At 41.7% G+C, this 18,196-nt stretch overlaps 3 protein-coding genes across 6 annotated transcripts; all 3 read right to left on the reverse strand.

Annotated features, from left to right (window-relative positions):
* Window positions 1-37: 37 nt before the first annotated feature.
* LOC124467875 (tumor necrosis factor receptor superfamily member 19-like) lies at window positions 38-8,755 on the reverse strand. Of its 4 annotated transcripts, XR_006956125.1 has the most exons (12): window positions 7,644-8,755; window positions 7,116-7,217; window positions 6,889-6,979; window positions 6,024-6,143; window positions 5,849-5,921; window positions 4,722-4,845; window positions 4,343-4,581; window positions 3,621-3,703; window positions 3,359-3,466; window positions 2,231-2,631; window positions 1,027-1,188; window positions 904-922 (listed from the first exon to the last, which is right to left on the reverse strand). XR_006956125.1 is itself a non-coding variant. In XM_047020362.1 (9 exons), exons 1-9 carry the CDS (start codon window positions 4,347-4,349, stop codon window positions 300-302), a joined length of 1,002 nt encoding a protein of 333 aa, XP_046876318.1. In that variant the 5' UTR covers window position 4,350; the 3' UTR covers window positions 38-299. The 4 variants fall into 4 exon arrangements, 3 of the variants coding, with proteins under 3 accessions (XP_046876318.1, XP_046876319.1, XP_046876321.1); XM_047020362.1 differs by lacking the exons at window positions 4,722-4,845; window positions 5,849-5,921; window positions 6,024-6,143; ... (1 more) ...; window positions 7,116-7,217; window positions 7,644-8,755 and adding exons at window positions 38-456; window positions 551-644 and having other exon boundaries at window positions 797-922; window positions 2,231-2,316; window positions 2,453-2,631; window positions 4,343-4,350; XM_047020363.1 differs by lacking the exons at window positions 4,343-4,581; window positions 4,722-4,845; window positions 5,849-5,921; ... (2 more) ...; window positions 7,116-7,217; window positions 7,644-8,755 and adding exons at window positions 38-456; window positions 551-644; window positions 3,821-4,107 and having other exon boundaries at window positions 797-922; window positions 2,231-2,316; window positions 2,453-2,631.
* A 499-nt stretch (window positions 8,756-9,254) lies between these two features.
* Window positions 9,255-11,226, reverse strand: rps25 (ribosomal protein S25). Its single transcript, XM_047020366.1, has 5 exons — window positions 11,137-11,226; window positions 10,712-10,801; window positions 10,363-10,546; window positions 10,170-10,265; window positions 9,255-9,741 (listed from the first exon to the last, which is right to left on the reverse strand). Exons 1-4 carry the CDS (start codon window positions 11,137-11,139, stop codon window positions 10,171-10,173), a joined length of 372 nt encoding a protein of 123 aa, XP_046876322.1. The 5' UTR covers window positions 11,140-11,226; the 3' UTR covers window positions 9,255-9,741; window position 10,170.
* A 163-nt stretch (window positions 11,227-11,389) lies between these two features.
* Window positions 11,390-17,162, reverse strand: slc37a4b (solute carrier family 37 member 4b). The gene is made up of 11 exons (XM_047020847.1): window positions 17,085-17,162; window positions 16,081-16,291; window positions 15,707-15,877; window positions 15,355-15,587; window positions 13,818-14,064; window positions 13,522-13,677; window positions 13,342-13,427; window positions 13,100-13,213; window positions 12,914-12,979; window positions 12,629-12,767; window positions 11,390-12,527 (listed from the first exon to the last, which is right to left on the reverse strand). Exons 3-11 carry the CDS (start codon window positions 15,852-15,854, stop codon window positions 12,361-12,363), a joined length of 1,356 nt encoding a protein of 451 aa, XP_046876803.1. The 5' UTR covers window positions 15,855-15,877; window positions 16,081-16,291; window positions 17,085-17,162; the 3' UTR covers window positions 11,390-12,360.
* Window positions 17,163-18,196: the final 1,034 nt, after the last annotated feature.

Genomic DNA, 18,196 nt, shown 5'->3' on the forward strand with positions numbered 1-18,196 from the left:
TTACCTTATCATAACCAATAAATTACACTACTCCAAGATGAGTTAAATGATTTATTGAAATGTATTTATCAAATTAAATGTACTGATTACTGTGAGTGCAGCGATATTTGCCAAAGCATTTACGTTTCCTGGTGACATTTTGGTCTGCTCTCAAGGTAGTCAAGGATCTTCAACTTTACCCTTTTAATCAAATACATCATCTCTGCCCATTTTAAATCCCCAGATCTCCGATACAGTAAGATCAAATCTACTAGTGTGTAACCTCCAGCACCTGACCTCACTAGCTGACGAATCATCCTCTAGTCTCTTAGCTCCTCTGTGGGAACATCTTCAGGCTCCTCCTGGGAATGGTGGTTCCCCTTACACAGTAGAGAAGTCTCCAGTAGTTCCATCTGTACCTCCTTGCCAGGGAATCTCTGACATCCAGAGAATGTCTCACTCCCTGGATTAGAGAGGCTTGAGACAAGAGGATGAGGTGAGGGCTAGACATGGTGCATCTACCAAACTTAACATTTGACATGAAATACACTGAAGACAGGTGACCTCTTACCTGTCGTCATGGCTGATCTGAGAACAGCAGAGACAGTAGCTATTGATATGACCCACACTGCAAGGCTCATCACAACACAGACAGTGCAACACTCCTTAACGAGACAGGAAAATAAGCACACAAAAGAATACTACCATGTTAATGTGGTTTTGAACTTGAATCAATGAGAAATTGAATCAAGGAAACTTGACAGTGTTGCCTATTGATGGATGAGGAAGTGTTGCCTAGGACAGAGAGTTATCCTACTGGAGGTATGGCCCCAGACATGGTAGCAGTTGCAGATGTTCTGTTGGTAAGAGTCTGGCAGGTGCTGGACCTGGATATGTTCCAAGCAGGAGAACTCTGCATCACAGTGTCCTTCCTGGCAGGGCTCTGAAGAAGAAGAAAAAAAAAGTGCACGCAAAAACAAATGTTCACTTAATCATCCTCGCACCATCTGGTTGGATGGTGAAGAATGAGGGAGGGGCCTGAGGTACCGTGAGGTTTCCTCTCCAGGTGTCTCTTGCAGTAGATGGCACAGAGCAGCAGCAGTGCCAGTAGGACCGAGGCCAGGGCGCTGCAGATGACCGCAGCCAGAGCGTTGTCATGGGGACTGGACACCACAGACGACAGGGGGACCAGGTTCATTCTGCTGGTGCCTGTGTATGCAGACACACACACACACACACACACACGGAAGATGATTCAAAAGTGTTATTTCTCTAAATAAATCTCAGGTGCAATATGAGGCACCACACTCCACCCACTATCAAAGTATATACTGTGTATGTATAGTTATAGATATATAGTAGATCCCACAGGAAGGTAGTGTAGGTTCAGTCTGTAGATGAAAGACATGCACAGGTAATTGTGTATTAATCAACACGTGAACTGAAATGCTGTGTCCCTTATGAACCATCTTGACAGTACAAAATGTAACTTTGTTCTGTGCTTCTGTGGAGACAAATTAGGTAAGTAGTTCTCAAGACTTTCCCACATTTCCACTATGAATCAAATACTGTCCAGGTATGTAGGGACACGCAGTGAGACTACAGCTCTGGAAGGCCCCTCAGCTCTGGGATATAACAACCTATTTGTTTCATAAGAATTTCACATTTCAACTGCAGGAGTACAGCGGGGCAAAGTGAAAGAATTGAAAGAACATTCAATTCTTTCAAGTGACATTGAAAGAATGTATCAACAGGAATCTCTCTTAACATAATTAATTGTATAAAAGTTATTGTTTACTGTGATGAGATGCCCGCATGAGTCCACTCTGAAAATAATAATAATAATACTTTTCAATAATACCTTAATTATTGATTGTTTTGAAGCAGTTGTAGGTGAAAATACTGAAGTCTAATTTTTGTATTCTAACACTAAGAATATCTATAGAAACTGGCACATTACACTAGCTTGTGAGATCTGAGAAATGCGTATGTTTTCCCATGTCCAATTATTGTGACTGCCAAGATACACAGAGGTTCAATTCCCAGCCAGTTCACACTCCATTACCAAACAGTCACTGAGTTTAGCATGAAGAATGAAGAATGTGAGCCTATACAAATATGATACACATACATATGTCACAAAAAATAACTGAAAGATGGTTTCATGAATCTTTGTACAATGTCCATCGAGTGTGGTGAGTATAGTCAAAGACAGAACATATGAGATTACGGATCCAAACACAGGACTCACATTGAGGCTCATTAGCAGGGGGGGGGTCTCCACAAGGTATACACTCCATGTCCTCAAACCCACTCAGCCTGGTTCTCCTATAGAACCTGGAGAACATGAGGAAAATACCAGCGCAGTTTCTGTGACGTGCGAGTACAAAAACATCTAGGATATAACACTGGCACATATCAACCCTCTACTGCGAGGACTGAGTTGATTTCATTGTCGCTGGTTGCCTCTCACCCAGACAGACAGTCGCCACACACAGCATTGATGGTGGCGCTGCAGTTGGAGGTCTGGAGGCGACTCGCACGGCCACATGCCAGGCAGGGTTTGCATTTCTGGACGCCAGAGTTGTCCTTAAAGCGCCCAGGTCTGCAGGGCACACAGCGGGCACCCTCTCCGAAGCCAAAGCCACATTCCTGGGGGGATTAACACAGAGGACCCAACAGTTGAGGATGGGCTACAGGGTGGGGGGTTAGGAGGGCACCGACAAGGAACTCAGGGTCCTTTGTTTGACAGGGACTGAAAGAAAACGAAATAAAAGATACAAAACAGATGTGCTACTAATGTTGGCTCTACTTGTGACGTGCGTTCTATCTCGCATCAAACCACATTGTTCCTCTCTCATACACACAGGATACCTTAGGATAAAATGTTGAGTGAGCAATCAAAAGAATGAATCAGCAGCTCAAAAATATGCTGGGCAGTTTTGACTTTTACAAGGTAAAAACATTTTTTTGAATGAGCCTCTACTTGTTGAAGCTGAAATCAGATAATAACGATCCCTTTCAGTGCTATCTTTACACTATAAAAACCTGTTAGGGGGTCTGAAACAGCCCCTATGACTGTTTGCAGGAGCTAGTCATCTGTGACAGATCTGACTAAATCTATGACAGGAACAAAAAACTATTATTCTTTTGGAGAAGTTTACAGTGGTACCCTAGACCTTCCTGTACTGGGCTATGTGCTGGGCTAAATAGTCTAGGATAGGGTTGGCAGTTTTGAAATGTTTAATAATCTGAAGACTTCCTAAGAGTTTATCAACTGACATTGATGGACAACAGAAATAATATGAAGTGTCACGGTTTGAAAATGATTGTTCAATAAGCCTTCACAAACACTTCAGCAATGTCATAAAGCAATTACCGTGGATAACTCCTGTCCTGGGTCACACTGTATGCAGGGTAGACAGTTCCTAGCTGTTCTGTACTCGTGCTCCTTACATTGTCTGGCCTCCTCTATTGCATCAAGATCCTGACCACAAGTAGAAAAAAACACTTGAGTAGCATACACACAAAGGTGCAGTCCAGTTATTAAAACCCAGCGTCTTTTGGATATGGTTTGTAGTGACAGTGAATGTGTTTGCTGGTATCTAAATGTGTACACGTTTATTTTGAAGAGCACTTACCATAAAGCAGTACCACAATATTGTCAGTTCCAGTAAACGGGCTCGATGGTTCCAAGGTTTCAAGTCCATGTGTCTAATGAGTTCTGAGAACGTGCAGAGACGAAACCAAATAAGAGTTGCGATAGCACTTTCATCGGACCCAAATACGCACCAGGTTTACCGAAAAACTGTATTGAAAACTGAAATGTGGATCGTTTTACCTTTAATATTAAAATAGAAAGTTACTTAAAATGTTCATATAACTGCCTTTAACCTACACGTAGTCCATATAAAAAATGTAATGGTCCATTTCTACAGAGCACCTACGCATATCTAGATACTACATATCTAACCCTTCTCACATGTGCCAACTATGAATACAATTCCGCAAATGCGCAACCACTATGTGGTGATATTCTCTGACGACTTGTCTAGCACAGCACTACCTCAACCTTCCAAATTATACGAAGTAGCCCAACTATTTTGCTCACAAACGACTCAAATGATCACCAGCAAAACATCTTGATAGAAACCCTTCTACAGTGAACGAATACGTTTCGGAATATTGTCTTCACAAATATCCAAGTAAACGATTTTTGGTGCATGTGACATTCACATTCAAGTAGTTAAACACAAAAAAGTAAATAACCCAATTCACTTACGAATTATTTTTTAGTTTTTTTGGGGAGGATAAGCTCTTTATTAAAATATTTTCATTCTTTTTTCCATTTATGGCAACTTACTGCTCATGAATGTCATCTTCATGCCACAGTGATACAGGCATGTTGTCCACAGTGTTGCTTTAACACTTCCCACTGTACTCATGGCAGGTGGAAGTGAGTCCAGCCTTAGAGGTATACAGCCTCCCATCCGGACAAACACACACTTCATAGAGCGGCTGCTCCTCCTCTTGTCCTGTTCCTTCTGCCTGTCCACTCACGGGCAGCCTTGGCAGTCGTACCCACTCAGCATCCAGAACCAACTGATGGAAACACGGAGAAGAGGTCGGTCACTATCAGTAGGCCAACTTATTCTATATGTCTTTAGTGAAAATAACATGGATTCTGGGTTGGATTGTATCGGTCGAACGTTTTGCAGTGCTACATTGAAACCTTTGCGTACCACTCCGTCCGTGGACAGTAGGGAGATGTCTGTGTTGGACAGGGCCTTGGTGCTACCGGACTCAGCATTGATGTGGACACCCTTAGGTGCATCCATGTAGAGGGACCGGGTGGGGGCTTCTAGACTGGACCATACAGGTGGAAGGGGGGGAGGGTAGTGATAATAGTGACATTGATGATGCAAAAGTCACAGCTATACAAAAATGAAACGAAACAAACAATGATCAGTGCTGTGTAGTGAATGGTCAGGAGAAACGATCTGAATCCACACACATTTACCTGTTGGTGGCAGCAAAGATAAACAGTACATGGAGTAAACATTTTGTTTCCTCTACTTGGCCTCGAGCTATTAGAATTTGGAACACGCTTGAATGACATTTCCATGGATTCTGGAACCTTCCGGCATACATTAAGCCACTGTGTGCTCTCACAGGGCTTCTTTACCTCTCGATATGAGCCAATGACATGGATATTTATGCCTGGCGCCTCCATGCAGTTGCTATGAGACCTCTGCCTCCATCTAAATTAAGAAAACAGCTTAACATCTCTTTGAGGGTTTATCTAAATTAAATATGTAAATTGGATTTCCTTTTTTTTTCTCATCAGCATTGGTGATATTTTACTTTGTCACTACAGCCAGCTTTTACATAACTCCTGGCTTGCATCCGCCTACCTGCATAGCCTGCCCACGACAACAGAGCACTTTGTTTTGTAATAGAATTAGGTAGACACACAACGTGTGCTATGGAAGAGTGAGCATGGTTAATTGTGAGGGCCGCACACTGCGAGAACAACAAGCTGGAGGAAGAGATAACATGCAGTCTGGGAAACAGGTGCTCAGGTCAGGGGACCGTGCGTATGTGGACTTCACTGCTGATCCTGCATGATGGCTCCATTTATATTCTGGACACAAGGCTCACAGAGACTGTGCTTCTGCTCTGTGTATACTGCTGTGAATATGAAATGGCCATCGATTTTTGATTGGGACAGTAAACGCTCCACGTACGGAACATTGAGAATGACTCAAATCACAGTATGACGTTAATCTAACCGCTCACGAATGAAATATGGTCTGCACTGTCCTCAAATGCTCGATAAGGAACAGGGTCGTTACATTTCCTTGTTTACCTGAGGTGTTTGAAACCTTCAGCCCTGACTAGTGGTGTCTCAATGGAGTGACCACACTCAGCACCATCTTCACCTGCAAAATACAGATAAGAATATTCATATGTACCAGATTTTCTTGGCGGACTTGGTGAGATATAAAACAAGGCCTGCATGGCTGACACTGTGGTGATAGTACCTGTAACTGTTAGCTTCCCTACTCCAACTACGGAATGTTCTGGACCGGCAGAAAACAGACGTGTCCCAGTGTTAGACATCACCTCAAAGCGTCTGCCTGTGATTTCTATGGACTGTGGACCTGAAAAAGGAAATACAGTAGAAATGTATTATTTTTCTGACCCCTTAGATATCCAGCTGTGTATCTAGGGTGGGGGGGGGGGGCACACACAGTGATCATTTGGATGTGATTGCAAAAACCTTATGGGGTTGTAATTTAACCACACAGAACATGAAGCTGAAAAAGCCAAAGGCTGCACTAGGACGGTTTCCATTGCGTTTGCTAATTAGGGAACAACATATTTAATTTCATTCAGACCCGAGAGGTGCACAAGGAGCAGTTGCAGACATTTAAAGAGCAGTGACCATGAATATATTAAACTTGGAGATAATTAATGTTAGCATCTGCTCCCACCATCGTTATCGTATGACATTGTGAGACCTAAAAGATGTGTAGACCTTACACACACACACACACACACACACATTTTCTATGTCTCTCTAACACACACACACACACACAAAACAATGGGAAACGTTTTCCTAAAATGCAATAGAATTGTTGAGTTATAACCTGAGAAAATATTTGATCCAGGACATTTCACAGATCTGATTGGAATACATTAAACTCATCCATTTAGATTTGTCCAGGAACGTCCCTTGTCTTATTGACGCATCAGTCTTTCCCATGAATCTAAATGGATCAGTCCCACGGGTCTAAATTGAATAAACCTATCAGATCATAAAATCAAAAACGGTTTTAACCATTTTTTATTCATTCAAATGTTATTCTCATTTTTATCCGGTCCTACCAAGAAGAATCTCACCCAGAGTTAGGCTGCTTGACACGCCTCCTCTTCGGTTAATGGACTTTATTGAGACATTGTGAGTCTCCGAGTGGACGAGAAGAGATGTCTCCTAAAAATTGACATACCGAGTGAGAGCTACATCCCTCTCCACAGTAGACACATGCAGTCATTTAGAATCAAATCAAGCTATTCCAACACAATCAACGAGTCAACACAATTATGCAAAATATGATACTTCAACATACCTGTTTTGAGCCAATCTCTTGAGCAAAGAGGGGGAAGAGAAACTCAGACACTCCATCAAGCCTCACCCTGCCTGCCCTTATCCTCAGTTGTCCCATTCCCTCCTGCAAATGGGCCAAATCAACATGTTTATCTTCCATACAAAACCCCACAAGCCATTATCTATTCTGATTGTGTGGAGCTGATGCTCTTTCAGACAATGTCTCTTTACCCTCTTTGAAAGGTTTTCTGAAATTGAGAGACTTTCAATTATAGAGGTATCCTCTTTATTTATTCAGTGTCTCTTTATAGATAAAAGCATTGCTGAATGCGTGATGGGAAAAAAGAAACCCTCAACCCCTTCCCAAGACAGCTCATCGAGGCAGTCAAGCTAGGTTTCCAACATTTAGTTTAGACATTGTGGGGTCATGTTTAGTTCAAGTTCATCTCATTTTCCCATACATAAAATCAAAGAATTGGTGGAAAGACTGTGTAGCAAGTCTTACTTTTTTTAATTTTTAAAAGGGATGAAGAACCAATCACACACTCACAGTATTGAGGCAGGTGACCCTGAGGATCCAGACAGTCAGAGCTAAGTTGATGACCAATATGGAAAGCAGTAGTATCACCAGCAGGTAGAGGCTGCGCTTCCTCCATCCATAGATCCCCAGTCTGTAGACATACTGCTCTTCTGTGCCCTCCCCATCGGCACCCCCTGCTGGCGAGGCAGATTGTGCCTGGACCATCAGCTAATGGATGGATATTACGGACGCCGCTGTTATATATCACAAATGTTCCTTGCCTGAATAGTTGAATTCAGCTATCAACTATGCATCCCAATCCCAAGTAAAGTGGTAAATCTTGAGATTAATCTTTCGTCTGGGGCTGAAAATACGATTTATGTTTGGTGTGTACTCCCAGTTCAGGATACAAAATTTGCAGGCAATGATGAGAGACGGATGGGATGATACCAAAACGAAAGATTTCAAGTAGAAATTCTAATGAAACATCCTGATGTACAGCTGAACTCCTATGAAGTTTTAATTATTCAGGTAAACTCCTTTGCGAATCTTGCCAACCATTCATATTTAAAACGTAGAATACATTCCAACTTGCCGTGTTGGCAGCCTGACTGACAGTTCGAGGAAAACAAGCTGTTTTTAAGATAATTTTTGAGATTTCAAAAGCGATCATTGTGGTGGGAGATTCTACGAAGGCTGTCTAATTATCAAATTAACTTTGTCTCCCACCCGAAAATATACAATATACACTATTAATAGGCTATAGGCTAATGCCAATAAATTAAGATGATTTCACAAATGTTCGCAGTTGTCATAGTTGAGGAGTCTCTCTTACCTAAGTCTTAGGACTCTTTCCTTCAGTTTCTTGTGATGCCGATTCCTCAGACCTGAGGTATTTGACATCAAGATGCAATGAATCGGCACAGGCTTGGAATCTTTCCTTTTTGGAGGATGTTCACTCTCTCTCCCTCGCTCATGAGCTACATCCCAACTCTGCCTACCCATTCTCCCCTTTTCAGCAAGACTTGCAAAGGCATCCATTGAAAACCGAGGTCATTACTCCTTGTAAAAAACTTTTTTGCAGTGGTAGAAAAATCTGATCAATTAGGAACAGGCTAAATGATTGACAAGGTTCTACAACAACTCGTAATCGTTTATAGGACAACCCATCAATTAGGTCTGAGTATGTTCTTAGATACAATTAATTGTATTAGTAAGTGCTGGTATGTGAAAGCCTACAGCCGAGCCATGTTGCATATCCCTTTTCAATACATAAGAACAATATAATGCATAACAAATTAGCCTAGTTGTCTGAGCGCAGCCGTTGTGGCCTATACCATTATAACCAGGTGTAAATCTAGCTACAATACTCCAAATCCCAGACTAAAATACTTAAATTTAACTTATTTAAAACCCACTGTCATATGTCCTGGCTCACTTCCTGTGTGACACAATTTCTCTTTATACTGAACAGTAATGAACAGGAATTGAATAACAATCACGATCGTTTACAAGTAAAGCTCCCCTCTCGTCTTCCTATGAATAATTGACAGAGTCAATATTTGTCCATTTGCAGCCTATTCTAATTGTTAAGCTCTTATCAAGACAGTATGCCACTCCAGGGAGGAGCGATGTCACGGATGGACAGGTACATTTGTTTTGTTTAGACGTTTCACAGAGCACACTTAAGACGTTACATTCATTTGAAGCGATTTGTCCAGTTCTACACACTCATTTTGACTCAATCTAGGTTACACACATTCTACTAGGCCTATAGGCTATTTCTTTATGTCATGATTTATCCAATTTGAAGTTACATACATAAAAACATTAAGTCAGTTTCCATGGGCTGCGCATTGGGTACATAATACTTGTTGAAATACCCAACCACAGCTACTTACAATATCAAAAGCTACTGTGTACATTAGTTTGTGTGATTATATCCACCGTAGAAATTACAGTATATACACATTTATAAACTTCAAGCCTAATGGCTAGTGTTTCCTTGGTTCGTTTATATAATTAACAGCAATTACTATGCACAAGATCTAAAAAATAAAATAAAAAGACCATATACAAGTGATTTCCTTGTTTATTTTACAAATAACTTGATTCCAACAAGCAGGACCTGGAAGACAAGAGAACTAAATCAGAATCAAACATTGACTTGCTTGTTGGATGTCTGATATGTTATTTCAATTGATCAGTTCAAACTACAGGACTGAAGCCAACTGGACGTGTAAAGGATATGTTCTATAGAGCTAGTAGGCCAAATATCCCACTGAGAATTTAAGGCAGGGGTGGGCAATCCTCGTCTTCAAGGGCCACTGTCCTGCATGTTTTGGCTGTTAACCTGCTCCAGCACACCTGTTTCAAATGAATGGGTTGTTATCAAGCTCTGTGGAGGCCGGGTAATAACCATTTATTGGAATCAGGTGTGCTGGAGCAGGGAACCATTTAAAACATGCAGGACAGCGGTTTGTGGACCAGGGTAGTCCACCCCTGATTTAAGGTGTCCAATAGCTTACATAGCAGCATAGCCAAGTAGGGGTTCACCTTATGCCTTCTCCTCTGGTGCACCCTCCTCTGTGCCCTTGGTGTTCCGCGTGTAGATCACCTGCGCTCTGTGCTTGGATACGAGCTTGATCATACCTGTTGAGTGGAAGGATGCAATCAAGAAATGCATATCTACTGGTGTGCATTTAAAGTTTAGCTGACTTGTTTACATCCAGGAAAACTAGGACTTTACCTTTCGATAGCAGTTCCTGGAGGGATGCCCTCGCTAGAGAGCCTCTGATCTTTAGCCTCTCAGAAACAACTGCAGGTGTGATGAGTTTATAGTTGGGCACTTCCTTGTACAGCTTTTCGTAGGTGGCCTTGTCGAAGAGGACCAGGTTGTTGAGCTTGTCCCTCACCTTTCCTTTGGACCACTTCTACTCGAGACAGATAATGTACTGGATATGAAAATTGCAGTGCTGGGAAACAAACTTGGCACATTAGAGTACGATGATCTTGGGAGTGAGTAAATAAACTTGAAACGATATCAAAAATAGTACATTGCCAACTTCATCATTGCCTTGCTAGCTAACGGTAGCTACCTTCTTCTTGGCTTTGCCTCCAGACTTGTTAGCGGGGTCCTTGTCCTTCTTAGCCTTCCCCGAATCCTTCTTCTTATCAGTCTTGGGAGGCTGCAAAAAACATAATGTAGTTTCTGATCAAATGCACTGCAAATATTGTTCACTAGCCAAGTACAATGCTGATCAACCCGGTTGTGGCTTGGACTGTACACATGCATAGTTCGCCGCTGTGGGAGCTAGTCAAGTACAACGCTAACAGCTAAGCTAGCAGGCCGCACCACATCATGACTGCATAAATATTATCATTTCCACGTTTAAACGTTTTGTACGTATTAACCGTTAAAAACATGTATTTGTATTTAAACATCATGTAACACAAACCCGTTGTGTATTTGCTGCATTTATGTGGCAAAAAGGGATCAATTCACTGTAGCACGCGTTTTTACCATGTTGAGGCCGCGCGAGCTGGTTCAGAGAGAACTCCCTGAAGCGCACGCTCTGCTAATTGCAAATGTGTAGTATCCGGTATATCTTCCATGTGATTCTGGGAAATTGAGTTTCTTGTTTGTATTATATATTTTTTTACTGTGCAGTATTAAATTGTCCGCTATAATGTTGTTCGTAGGATGTCTTAACATCTATAACAATTATCCGTGGGTATTCATAGTCATAATAAAATATTGATACTTGATTGATAGACCCAATTATTTATTTTTGATTCCAGTACATTAAAACATGCCCGAATTGTAATACAGAGTGAGATTATGATTACTTCCCTTGTTAAAACTAGCAAATTATTGGAGATGGTGTCAAATTAACACAAGAAAAAAGTACGCAGATTTAAGCCTCCAGTTCATTTCAAAATGTTCTAGCAACAATGACAATAACAAACTGAATGGTATTAAGTAACAAACAATACAGAATGTTTTCCTTCATATCATGTACACGTTTTTAAAACTGAGATGTTGAATTAGTTTTGATTAAACTAAATAAACCACATACAAATCTCATATTAGTCCAGTCTGATAGTGCTCTTTTAAGAAAATACCTAAAAATTTGATGTGCATAGTTACTGAAAACATGTAACACAGTGGCGTTTCCTTGAGACACTGAATAACTCCAAGACAATTGGCCTCCACTGAAGGCAAACTATGCAATAACTAGCACATATTTACAGTGTACTTATATTTCAGCTAGTTCATCATCTGTAATGTCTCTTGTTAAACACAGTAATAACAATAATTCTTCAATAAGCAGGAGGACAGAATGTCCTTCTCAAGCACCACTAGAGGAAATAATACAATAAAATATAACCTTTGTCCGTGCCAGTTAACAAACTTTACTTTCTTTAACTATTTACAAACAAAAACATTGCCTTGTGGCTTTTTAATACAACTGTGTGGTGTTCAATGTGTAGACTTCAAACTTAGTTTTCATGTGTATCAAAAGTGATTCAAAAGAGGAACATTTTGAACATCTACAAAGTTAACATTCTTACTCAAGTGACTTCTAGAGATTAAAACATTTACAATCGTGTCTTGAGATGAGATCACATTGACAGTGTTGTGCCTTGAGGAGCAAGAAGGGTTTCATACGGTAAACAAGTATACAGCCCCACTAGGCTGACCATCTCATAACATTGCCATGTCACCGGAGACAGTAAAATACAATCAGTCAATCTTCTCGGGTATCCGCCCCATTTTGGTTTGCATGTTGCGCAGGAAGAAGAAGCTGACAGTCATCAGGCCACAGGCCACCTCAGCCACCCAGAAGGCCATGTCCCAGCTGTGGTGTTTAGCAATGGTGCTGAATGGGAGTCCGGCCAGGAAAGCCCCAACTATGATCAACAGAGTTGCATCTGTTACTGAGTGTCATGCTAATGCCAAAGTTCACCCAGTATGTGCTTTAGACATGTAGGACGCCAAGCTAGAGACTCACCATTGGCCATGAGTGCTACAATGGCATGGGATGTTCCGCAGTAGTTTGATGGAGCACTCTCATTGGCTATAACACCAAACAAAGCTATTGGTCCATAGCAAGAGAATCCAAACATGGCACCCAAAGAGAGGATCCAGATCTAGATATGAGAGTAGGATAAAGTCGATAGATGAAGTAGATGTTTTCCTCTAACACCGGTCAGGATTAGAAACGTCCGTGTATACACAAAATCTAATGCACATCTAATACATTTGATCAAATCAAATCCCACATTTAATCAAGTACCTCTTTCTCTGACAGGCCAATGAGCACAGATATAGGATGAAGTACCTGGGCCCAAATAGGAGCTTCCTGTATGAACAAAAACTCACGCTTAAATAAAGATAACAATTGAACATTTAGTCAAAGTAAGCCTCAATTTGTCACTGTATAGTACTGACAGATATTTCAAATGAGTTTGACCTGTGTTACCTCAGGATCCTTTGTTGTGATTGTGACCCTGAACAGGTACATGGAGACAAACGTGCCAGCCATCATGGACAGCAACAGGCCATGGCGAGGGTTTCCATGGGCACTCAAACCTTTCTGTGGAGCATGATAGGGACAGCCCAGAAAATCATTAGACAGCATTAAGGAGACATGTTTTCAGGAAAATTAGGACATTTTTATATAGAAAAAAAAAGATGAAATGTGTGGTTTGTGTGATGGCTTACTTTAGCTACAGCCCTGTCAGACAATAGGCCGGCTGCAAGACTTCCCACGAGACCTCCCATCTCAAGGGCACTCATGTAAGAGCTGCCTGTGGAAGACATTTTGTCATGAGCATTGAATCACAAGGATAGGCTCCACCTGGACTTTCCCCAAGAAAGTTGTATTCAGTTCAACTCTCTTACTCATGAGGGCAGTCTGGCCCTTCTCCTGGATGAGGAAGAGCTGACCCCAGTCGGTGGCAGCCGTCTTTACCCCAAACACCACCAGGTAGCCCAGGGACAGAACCCACAAGTATGGAGAGAGCAGGAACTCTCTCAGGGTGCTTTCACTGTTGACCACTACAGGGAAGAAGATAAGGACATGGATGTATCTTCATACAGAGACACTACCAATGACTTTCCTGGAGTATGCTCACTGGTCGACATGTTATAACACACAAGCTAACATGAGGAGTTTACAGGCTCCACGTTCTCCTTACCCCCCTTGCCCCCCTTCTTGACAGCAGCCTCGATACTGGGCAGACCCACATCTTTGGGCTCGTTCTTAACAAACACCAAGCAGATGAATGAGAAGGCAGCACAGAAGGTGCCAGACATGGCCAAGATGGCCCTCCAGTCATAGTACTGCAGCAGGACTGTTGCAAGGAGAGGCCCCAGGCATCCCGCCAGGTTCATGCTGCAGGACAACACCGCCCACCACGTCCCAAACTGGGAAGGCTCAGACCACTGAGAACAAACAGAAACACAGCGAGAGGACACATGTTACCATTTAATGAACTTGAATTGTATTACTCAGCCTAGCTGATCATGTTAGGATGCAGAGTACGTGTGAGATGGGTTGTGATTCTGCCATAATGAGTGAGATGAAATTAAACAGAGTACTCTTGCCAGAAGATACGACTGAAGAGGATTTAAAGATCGGAACACACTCTACTTTTCATCATCATGATCAATAAAAAAGTCTAAAATGCGCTCACTCGATATAATGCCTACATATCATGCATAGATCAGGTTTTCTATACTAATCCCACTTCACTATTCCCCACTCATAATCCTGCATGGAAGTTGATTTAACACATTGATCCTAATTGATGAAAACAAATCACTTTCACTGCATCTCACTAGCATCTCATGTACTGTGTTGAAACAGTCACTCGTCATTGTTCCACTTCTTTCATACAAAATATACACCTTTGTGTGTCAGGGGCCTCTGAAAATACCATTACTTGTAACCCAATCCTACTCTCTTGCTCCAGGACACACAGTGAATGCCAACGCCTATTTTCTCTCCTATCTTTAAACACTTGCACTTTGACGGTCGTTTCTCAGGGACTGCAGCTGTCTCAGCTTGATCTGTAGCACAAAAGTTTGCACTGAATAGTTGTTAGTCGGAAGCCATGTATTCAGTCACTTGTTTCATTTTGAGCAATTCACAAGAGTTATTTCCTACTCTCTGAGTTATGTATTCTTCAAACCCAGACAACCCCTATATTTCAGTCATTTGGAATATGTTTTTGTGGGAAAGACAAATGGGCAGTATGACATGTGGACCTGTGTTCCTAAATATTAAAGTCTTGGAAAAACACCCACCGCTTTATTCCATACCAAAAAACATATAATGTAGGTAGCTAGAGCGGTCTAGAACTGACCATGGTAAACAGCTCAAGTTCTCTTGCCCAAAAGGTCAGGGACAGGGGTCAAAATTCCTGACCATTCTGGTACGGTCCCAAATGGTAAATGACAGGTGCACTCTCCCGTTATTGAAAAAGGCTCAGGCGCATAGCATAAACCTACGGATCGTAGGAGCCTGTTACACAAGGGGCCAATGCTGTGGCCATGCATCACCTTAAGAGGTGTCAGTATCTTCTCAGAATGTTTATGTGTATATTTCTAAAGTTACACTGGCACTGAAGGCTTTCTTTATGAGTGCCGGTGGAGGTTTTCTTTATCACAAAAGTGTAGCCCACACACTCCAGAACCTAGGGTTTCCATTTCTCCAGAGTGCAGCAATGTTACCTTTCGCAGCACCTTCCCACATGGAGGCCAGCCCAGGCCCTGGCCTAGACCATTGATGAACCACAGCACAGAAAACATGGCCACAGTAGAGGACCAGGAGAAAGCCACGTTGATTACTCCCACCACAAAGAGTCCAATGGAGAAGAGCCAGCGGGCACTGATCTGGTCTGACAGCACACCACTGATGAACTTGCTGATGGCATAGGCCATGGTTTGGCTACTTGCAATCAAGCCTAAAGAAACAGGAGTGAAAGTGTGTGCGGTTCAACAGGACACCAATACTGAAGAGATGGATGTTAACATAAATCCTTGACTTAGGTAAACACGTTTGGTAACATGACCGTGCTCTTACCCAGGTCATCCTTGTCCAGTTCGATCTCCTCCATCACAGAGGGCATGACGAAGGAAAAGGTCTTCCTGTTTAAGTAGTACAATGAGTAGCCAATAAACATAGAGAAGAAGATGACCGTGCGGTAGTATCCATAACCTGTGGCTCCCATATTTCCAGATGTAGAGGTAGTATCTGGGGTAAAAAATATATATATATAAAAAAAAATACTAAACAAAAAGGTTGTAGAAAATGTCCTTTCCTGATTTTGGGCCCAATTCTTCTTCAATGAGCTTCTGAAATAATTTGGTGCCTGGGGCTGGTTCAAGAAAAGAGTGATGCTCCATTAACATGAGCAATGGCTCAATGCAAACTTTTCTCTGAGTAGAGAAACATACATTTTTATAGTAAGATAAGTCTGAGGTTAAGGCATGAGGCTGACAGCTGATTGGAGCTCTTTGACAGCCAAGTCAGTCACACAGAAATGTGTTGGTGTTTCCGGTTTATTGTTGGTATTCTCCACTGTGGATGTTACTGGGTTTGGTAGAGTGTATTCTCTGCACAGACCAGTTCTTCATAGGCGCAGCAGGTCCAATTTGTGGAGATTCTCTGAAACAGAGGACAAAAGGTGAACCCTGACACCAAAGCCTAGATAATCAAACAAAACAATAAGAGTGTAATGAGCATTTTATTAGGCCTGCCTCATTTCTAATTGAAAGTAAAATACTTACTGGTCTTCTATTAGATTTTAGTTTAAAAACTATATATAGCTAACAGCTAATACCATTGATTTGATCTTCTGTATTATATCAATGGATTTGTCACCCTTCATAGAATATAAAGGAGCAGATCAACTGTGTGGCTCTTTAATTGCCCAGTCTATCTGTTGGTATGCTTCCCAGACGACCTTTTAAAATTGGAAACCCATCGAGAAACTTTAACCTTCATCACCAAGGCAAACGGCAAATCCCTGAAAGAATTTCTACAGCTACAATCCAATAAACGGAAACTTTACGTAATCCATGTTTAATCAACTGCAGCCCATTTCGCGATAATGTGGAATATTTGGCATCACATGTTATAAATACGATAAACATGAATACAATATGAATATAGTATTCCAAAACACTATGTATTTTCTCTTAAAACCAAGTATTAACAACAATTCTGGTTGATATTAACCTGACACTTAAAATCACGCATCTCCATCTGTTACAGCTGCTAAAGTCACTGCAGGCCTATGGAAGTACAATTTCGCATCTTCAATCAGGAAGCAACATCGTTCACTGCATCCTACATCATTTCTCCAATCACAATAGGAATAGATTACATTAGGTACATTTTTGGTAAATTGTTAAATTATCGTTAAAGTGTATCAAAACATTGGATATGTGGCTGATACCTTGTGAGTCGGACCCCAAATCCCCCTCAGCGTCCAGACAAAACCGCAACAGGAACTCCTGCTTTCTTCTGCACCTGGATTGGTCCGTTGAGATGCCATTCGCGTAGTCCGTGGCAAGAAGGCGTTCCTCACGCAGCTTTGATTTGGAAATGTGAGCTACGTCATGTAGAGAGCGTACATTCCCCATCTGTGCTCAGTGTCCAGCTACTGTTTCGAATAACTGAAGCCTACCCACAGGCCATTTGAGTGTATGAAGGACGAGGTTACATAGCCTACGTAAACACATTTAATGAGTACATTTTCGGGATGGAGGTTGTCCAGGTTGCATTGACATGGACACGTTCCAACATTTTGGCCGACTGAAACATTTGTGATTCAGTCTGCTGCCATTGTAGCAATTGATGCATAGTTTGAATATTTGCCAGCAGATGGCGTTAGAGGAACACAACTCGAACTTTAAGTAGGCCCAGTTACACACATGCAAATTGCTGAATTCCCAGGCTGTAGTTTTGTTAATTAACTTGATGTTGCTAGCATGAGCTATTCAAAGTAAATTAAGTAGGAAATATATCTCTTATAACAAATAGCATTCAGTTCCATCAAAACACGAACATGATAATAATAGAGGCAAGGACGCTGTGATGCTGTGAGACAGGCGTCCTGCAGCTGGCTCACCTCTGTCTCTTCACTGCACTGCAGATGGGAAGCCCAGAGCACAGACCAGATGGCAATGGGGCGGCTGGGACATGCTCAACATGAGTGGAACTCTCCACATCCCTACTTGTAAAACAGAGCAATTAAACCGTACGTGAGAGGGCGTTAGATTACAAAATCATGTTATGAATATTATGAAGTGTTGTGCAAAAGGATCTATTATTCTTATCTTCAGGAAAGACGCGAGAGCGACAACATTCTGATAGTGGCACGGTGTTCTTGTTCTGTTTCTTTCAACAATTTTACACTTGTTTGATCTCGCAGTGAATGTTATTATTTTCAAGTCTACATTTGTGTGGTTGGGCTCACAACAGTGTATGTTTTTCAACCCATATATGTACTAAAGTTCAGACTATAAAAACGACCTTGTCAACTCCTCTCCATCAAGAAACACAGAA

This window comes from Hypomesus transpacificus, chromosome 5 (genome assembly GCF_021917145.1).
Source record: "Hypomesus transpacificus isolate Combined female chromosome 5, fHypTra1, whole genome shotgun sequence".
NCBI lineage: Eukaryota > Metazoa > Chordata > Actinopteri > Osmeriformes > Osmeridae > Hypomesus > Hypomesus transpacificus.

Bases quoted from the DNA above. Each gene is read 5' to 3' on its own strand.
- LOC124467875 (XM_047020362.1), bottom strand. The intron at 2,317-2,452 runs GTGAGAGGCAAC...CATGTTCTCCAG, and splicing joins TGTGGCGACTGTCTGTCTGG to GTTCTATAGGAGAACCAGGC. The intron at 457-550 runs GTAAGAGGTCAC...TCTTGTCTCAAG, and splicing joins CAGATCAGCCATGACGACAG to CCTCTCTAATCCAGGGAGTG.
- rps25 (XM_047020366.1), bottom strand. The intron at 10,547-10,711 runs GTAGCTACCGTT...TGTCTCGAGTAG, and splicing joins GAGGCAAAGCCAAGAAGAAG to AAGTGGTCCAAAGGAAAGGT. The intron at 10,266-10,362 runs GTAAAGTCCTAG...TCCACTCAACAG, and splicing joins CCAGGAACTGCTATCGAAAG to GTATGATCAAGCTCGTATCC.
- slc37a4b (XM_047020847.1), bottom strand. From the start codon at position 15,854: ATGGGAGCCACAGGTTATGGATACTACCGCACGGTCATCTTCTTCTCT. The intron at 13,428-13,521 runs GTAAGAGAGTTG...TGTCTTCCACAG, and splicing joins GGGCCAGACTGCCCTCATGA to GCAGCTCTTACATGAGTGCC. The intron at 13,214-13,341 runs GTAAGCCATCAC...CATGCTCCACAG, and splicing joins CTGACAGGGCTGTAGCTAAA to AAAGGTTTGAGTGCCCATGG.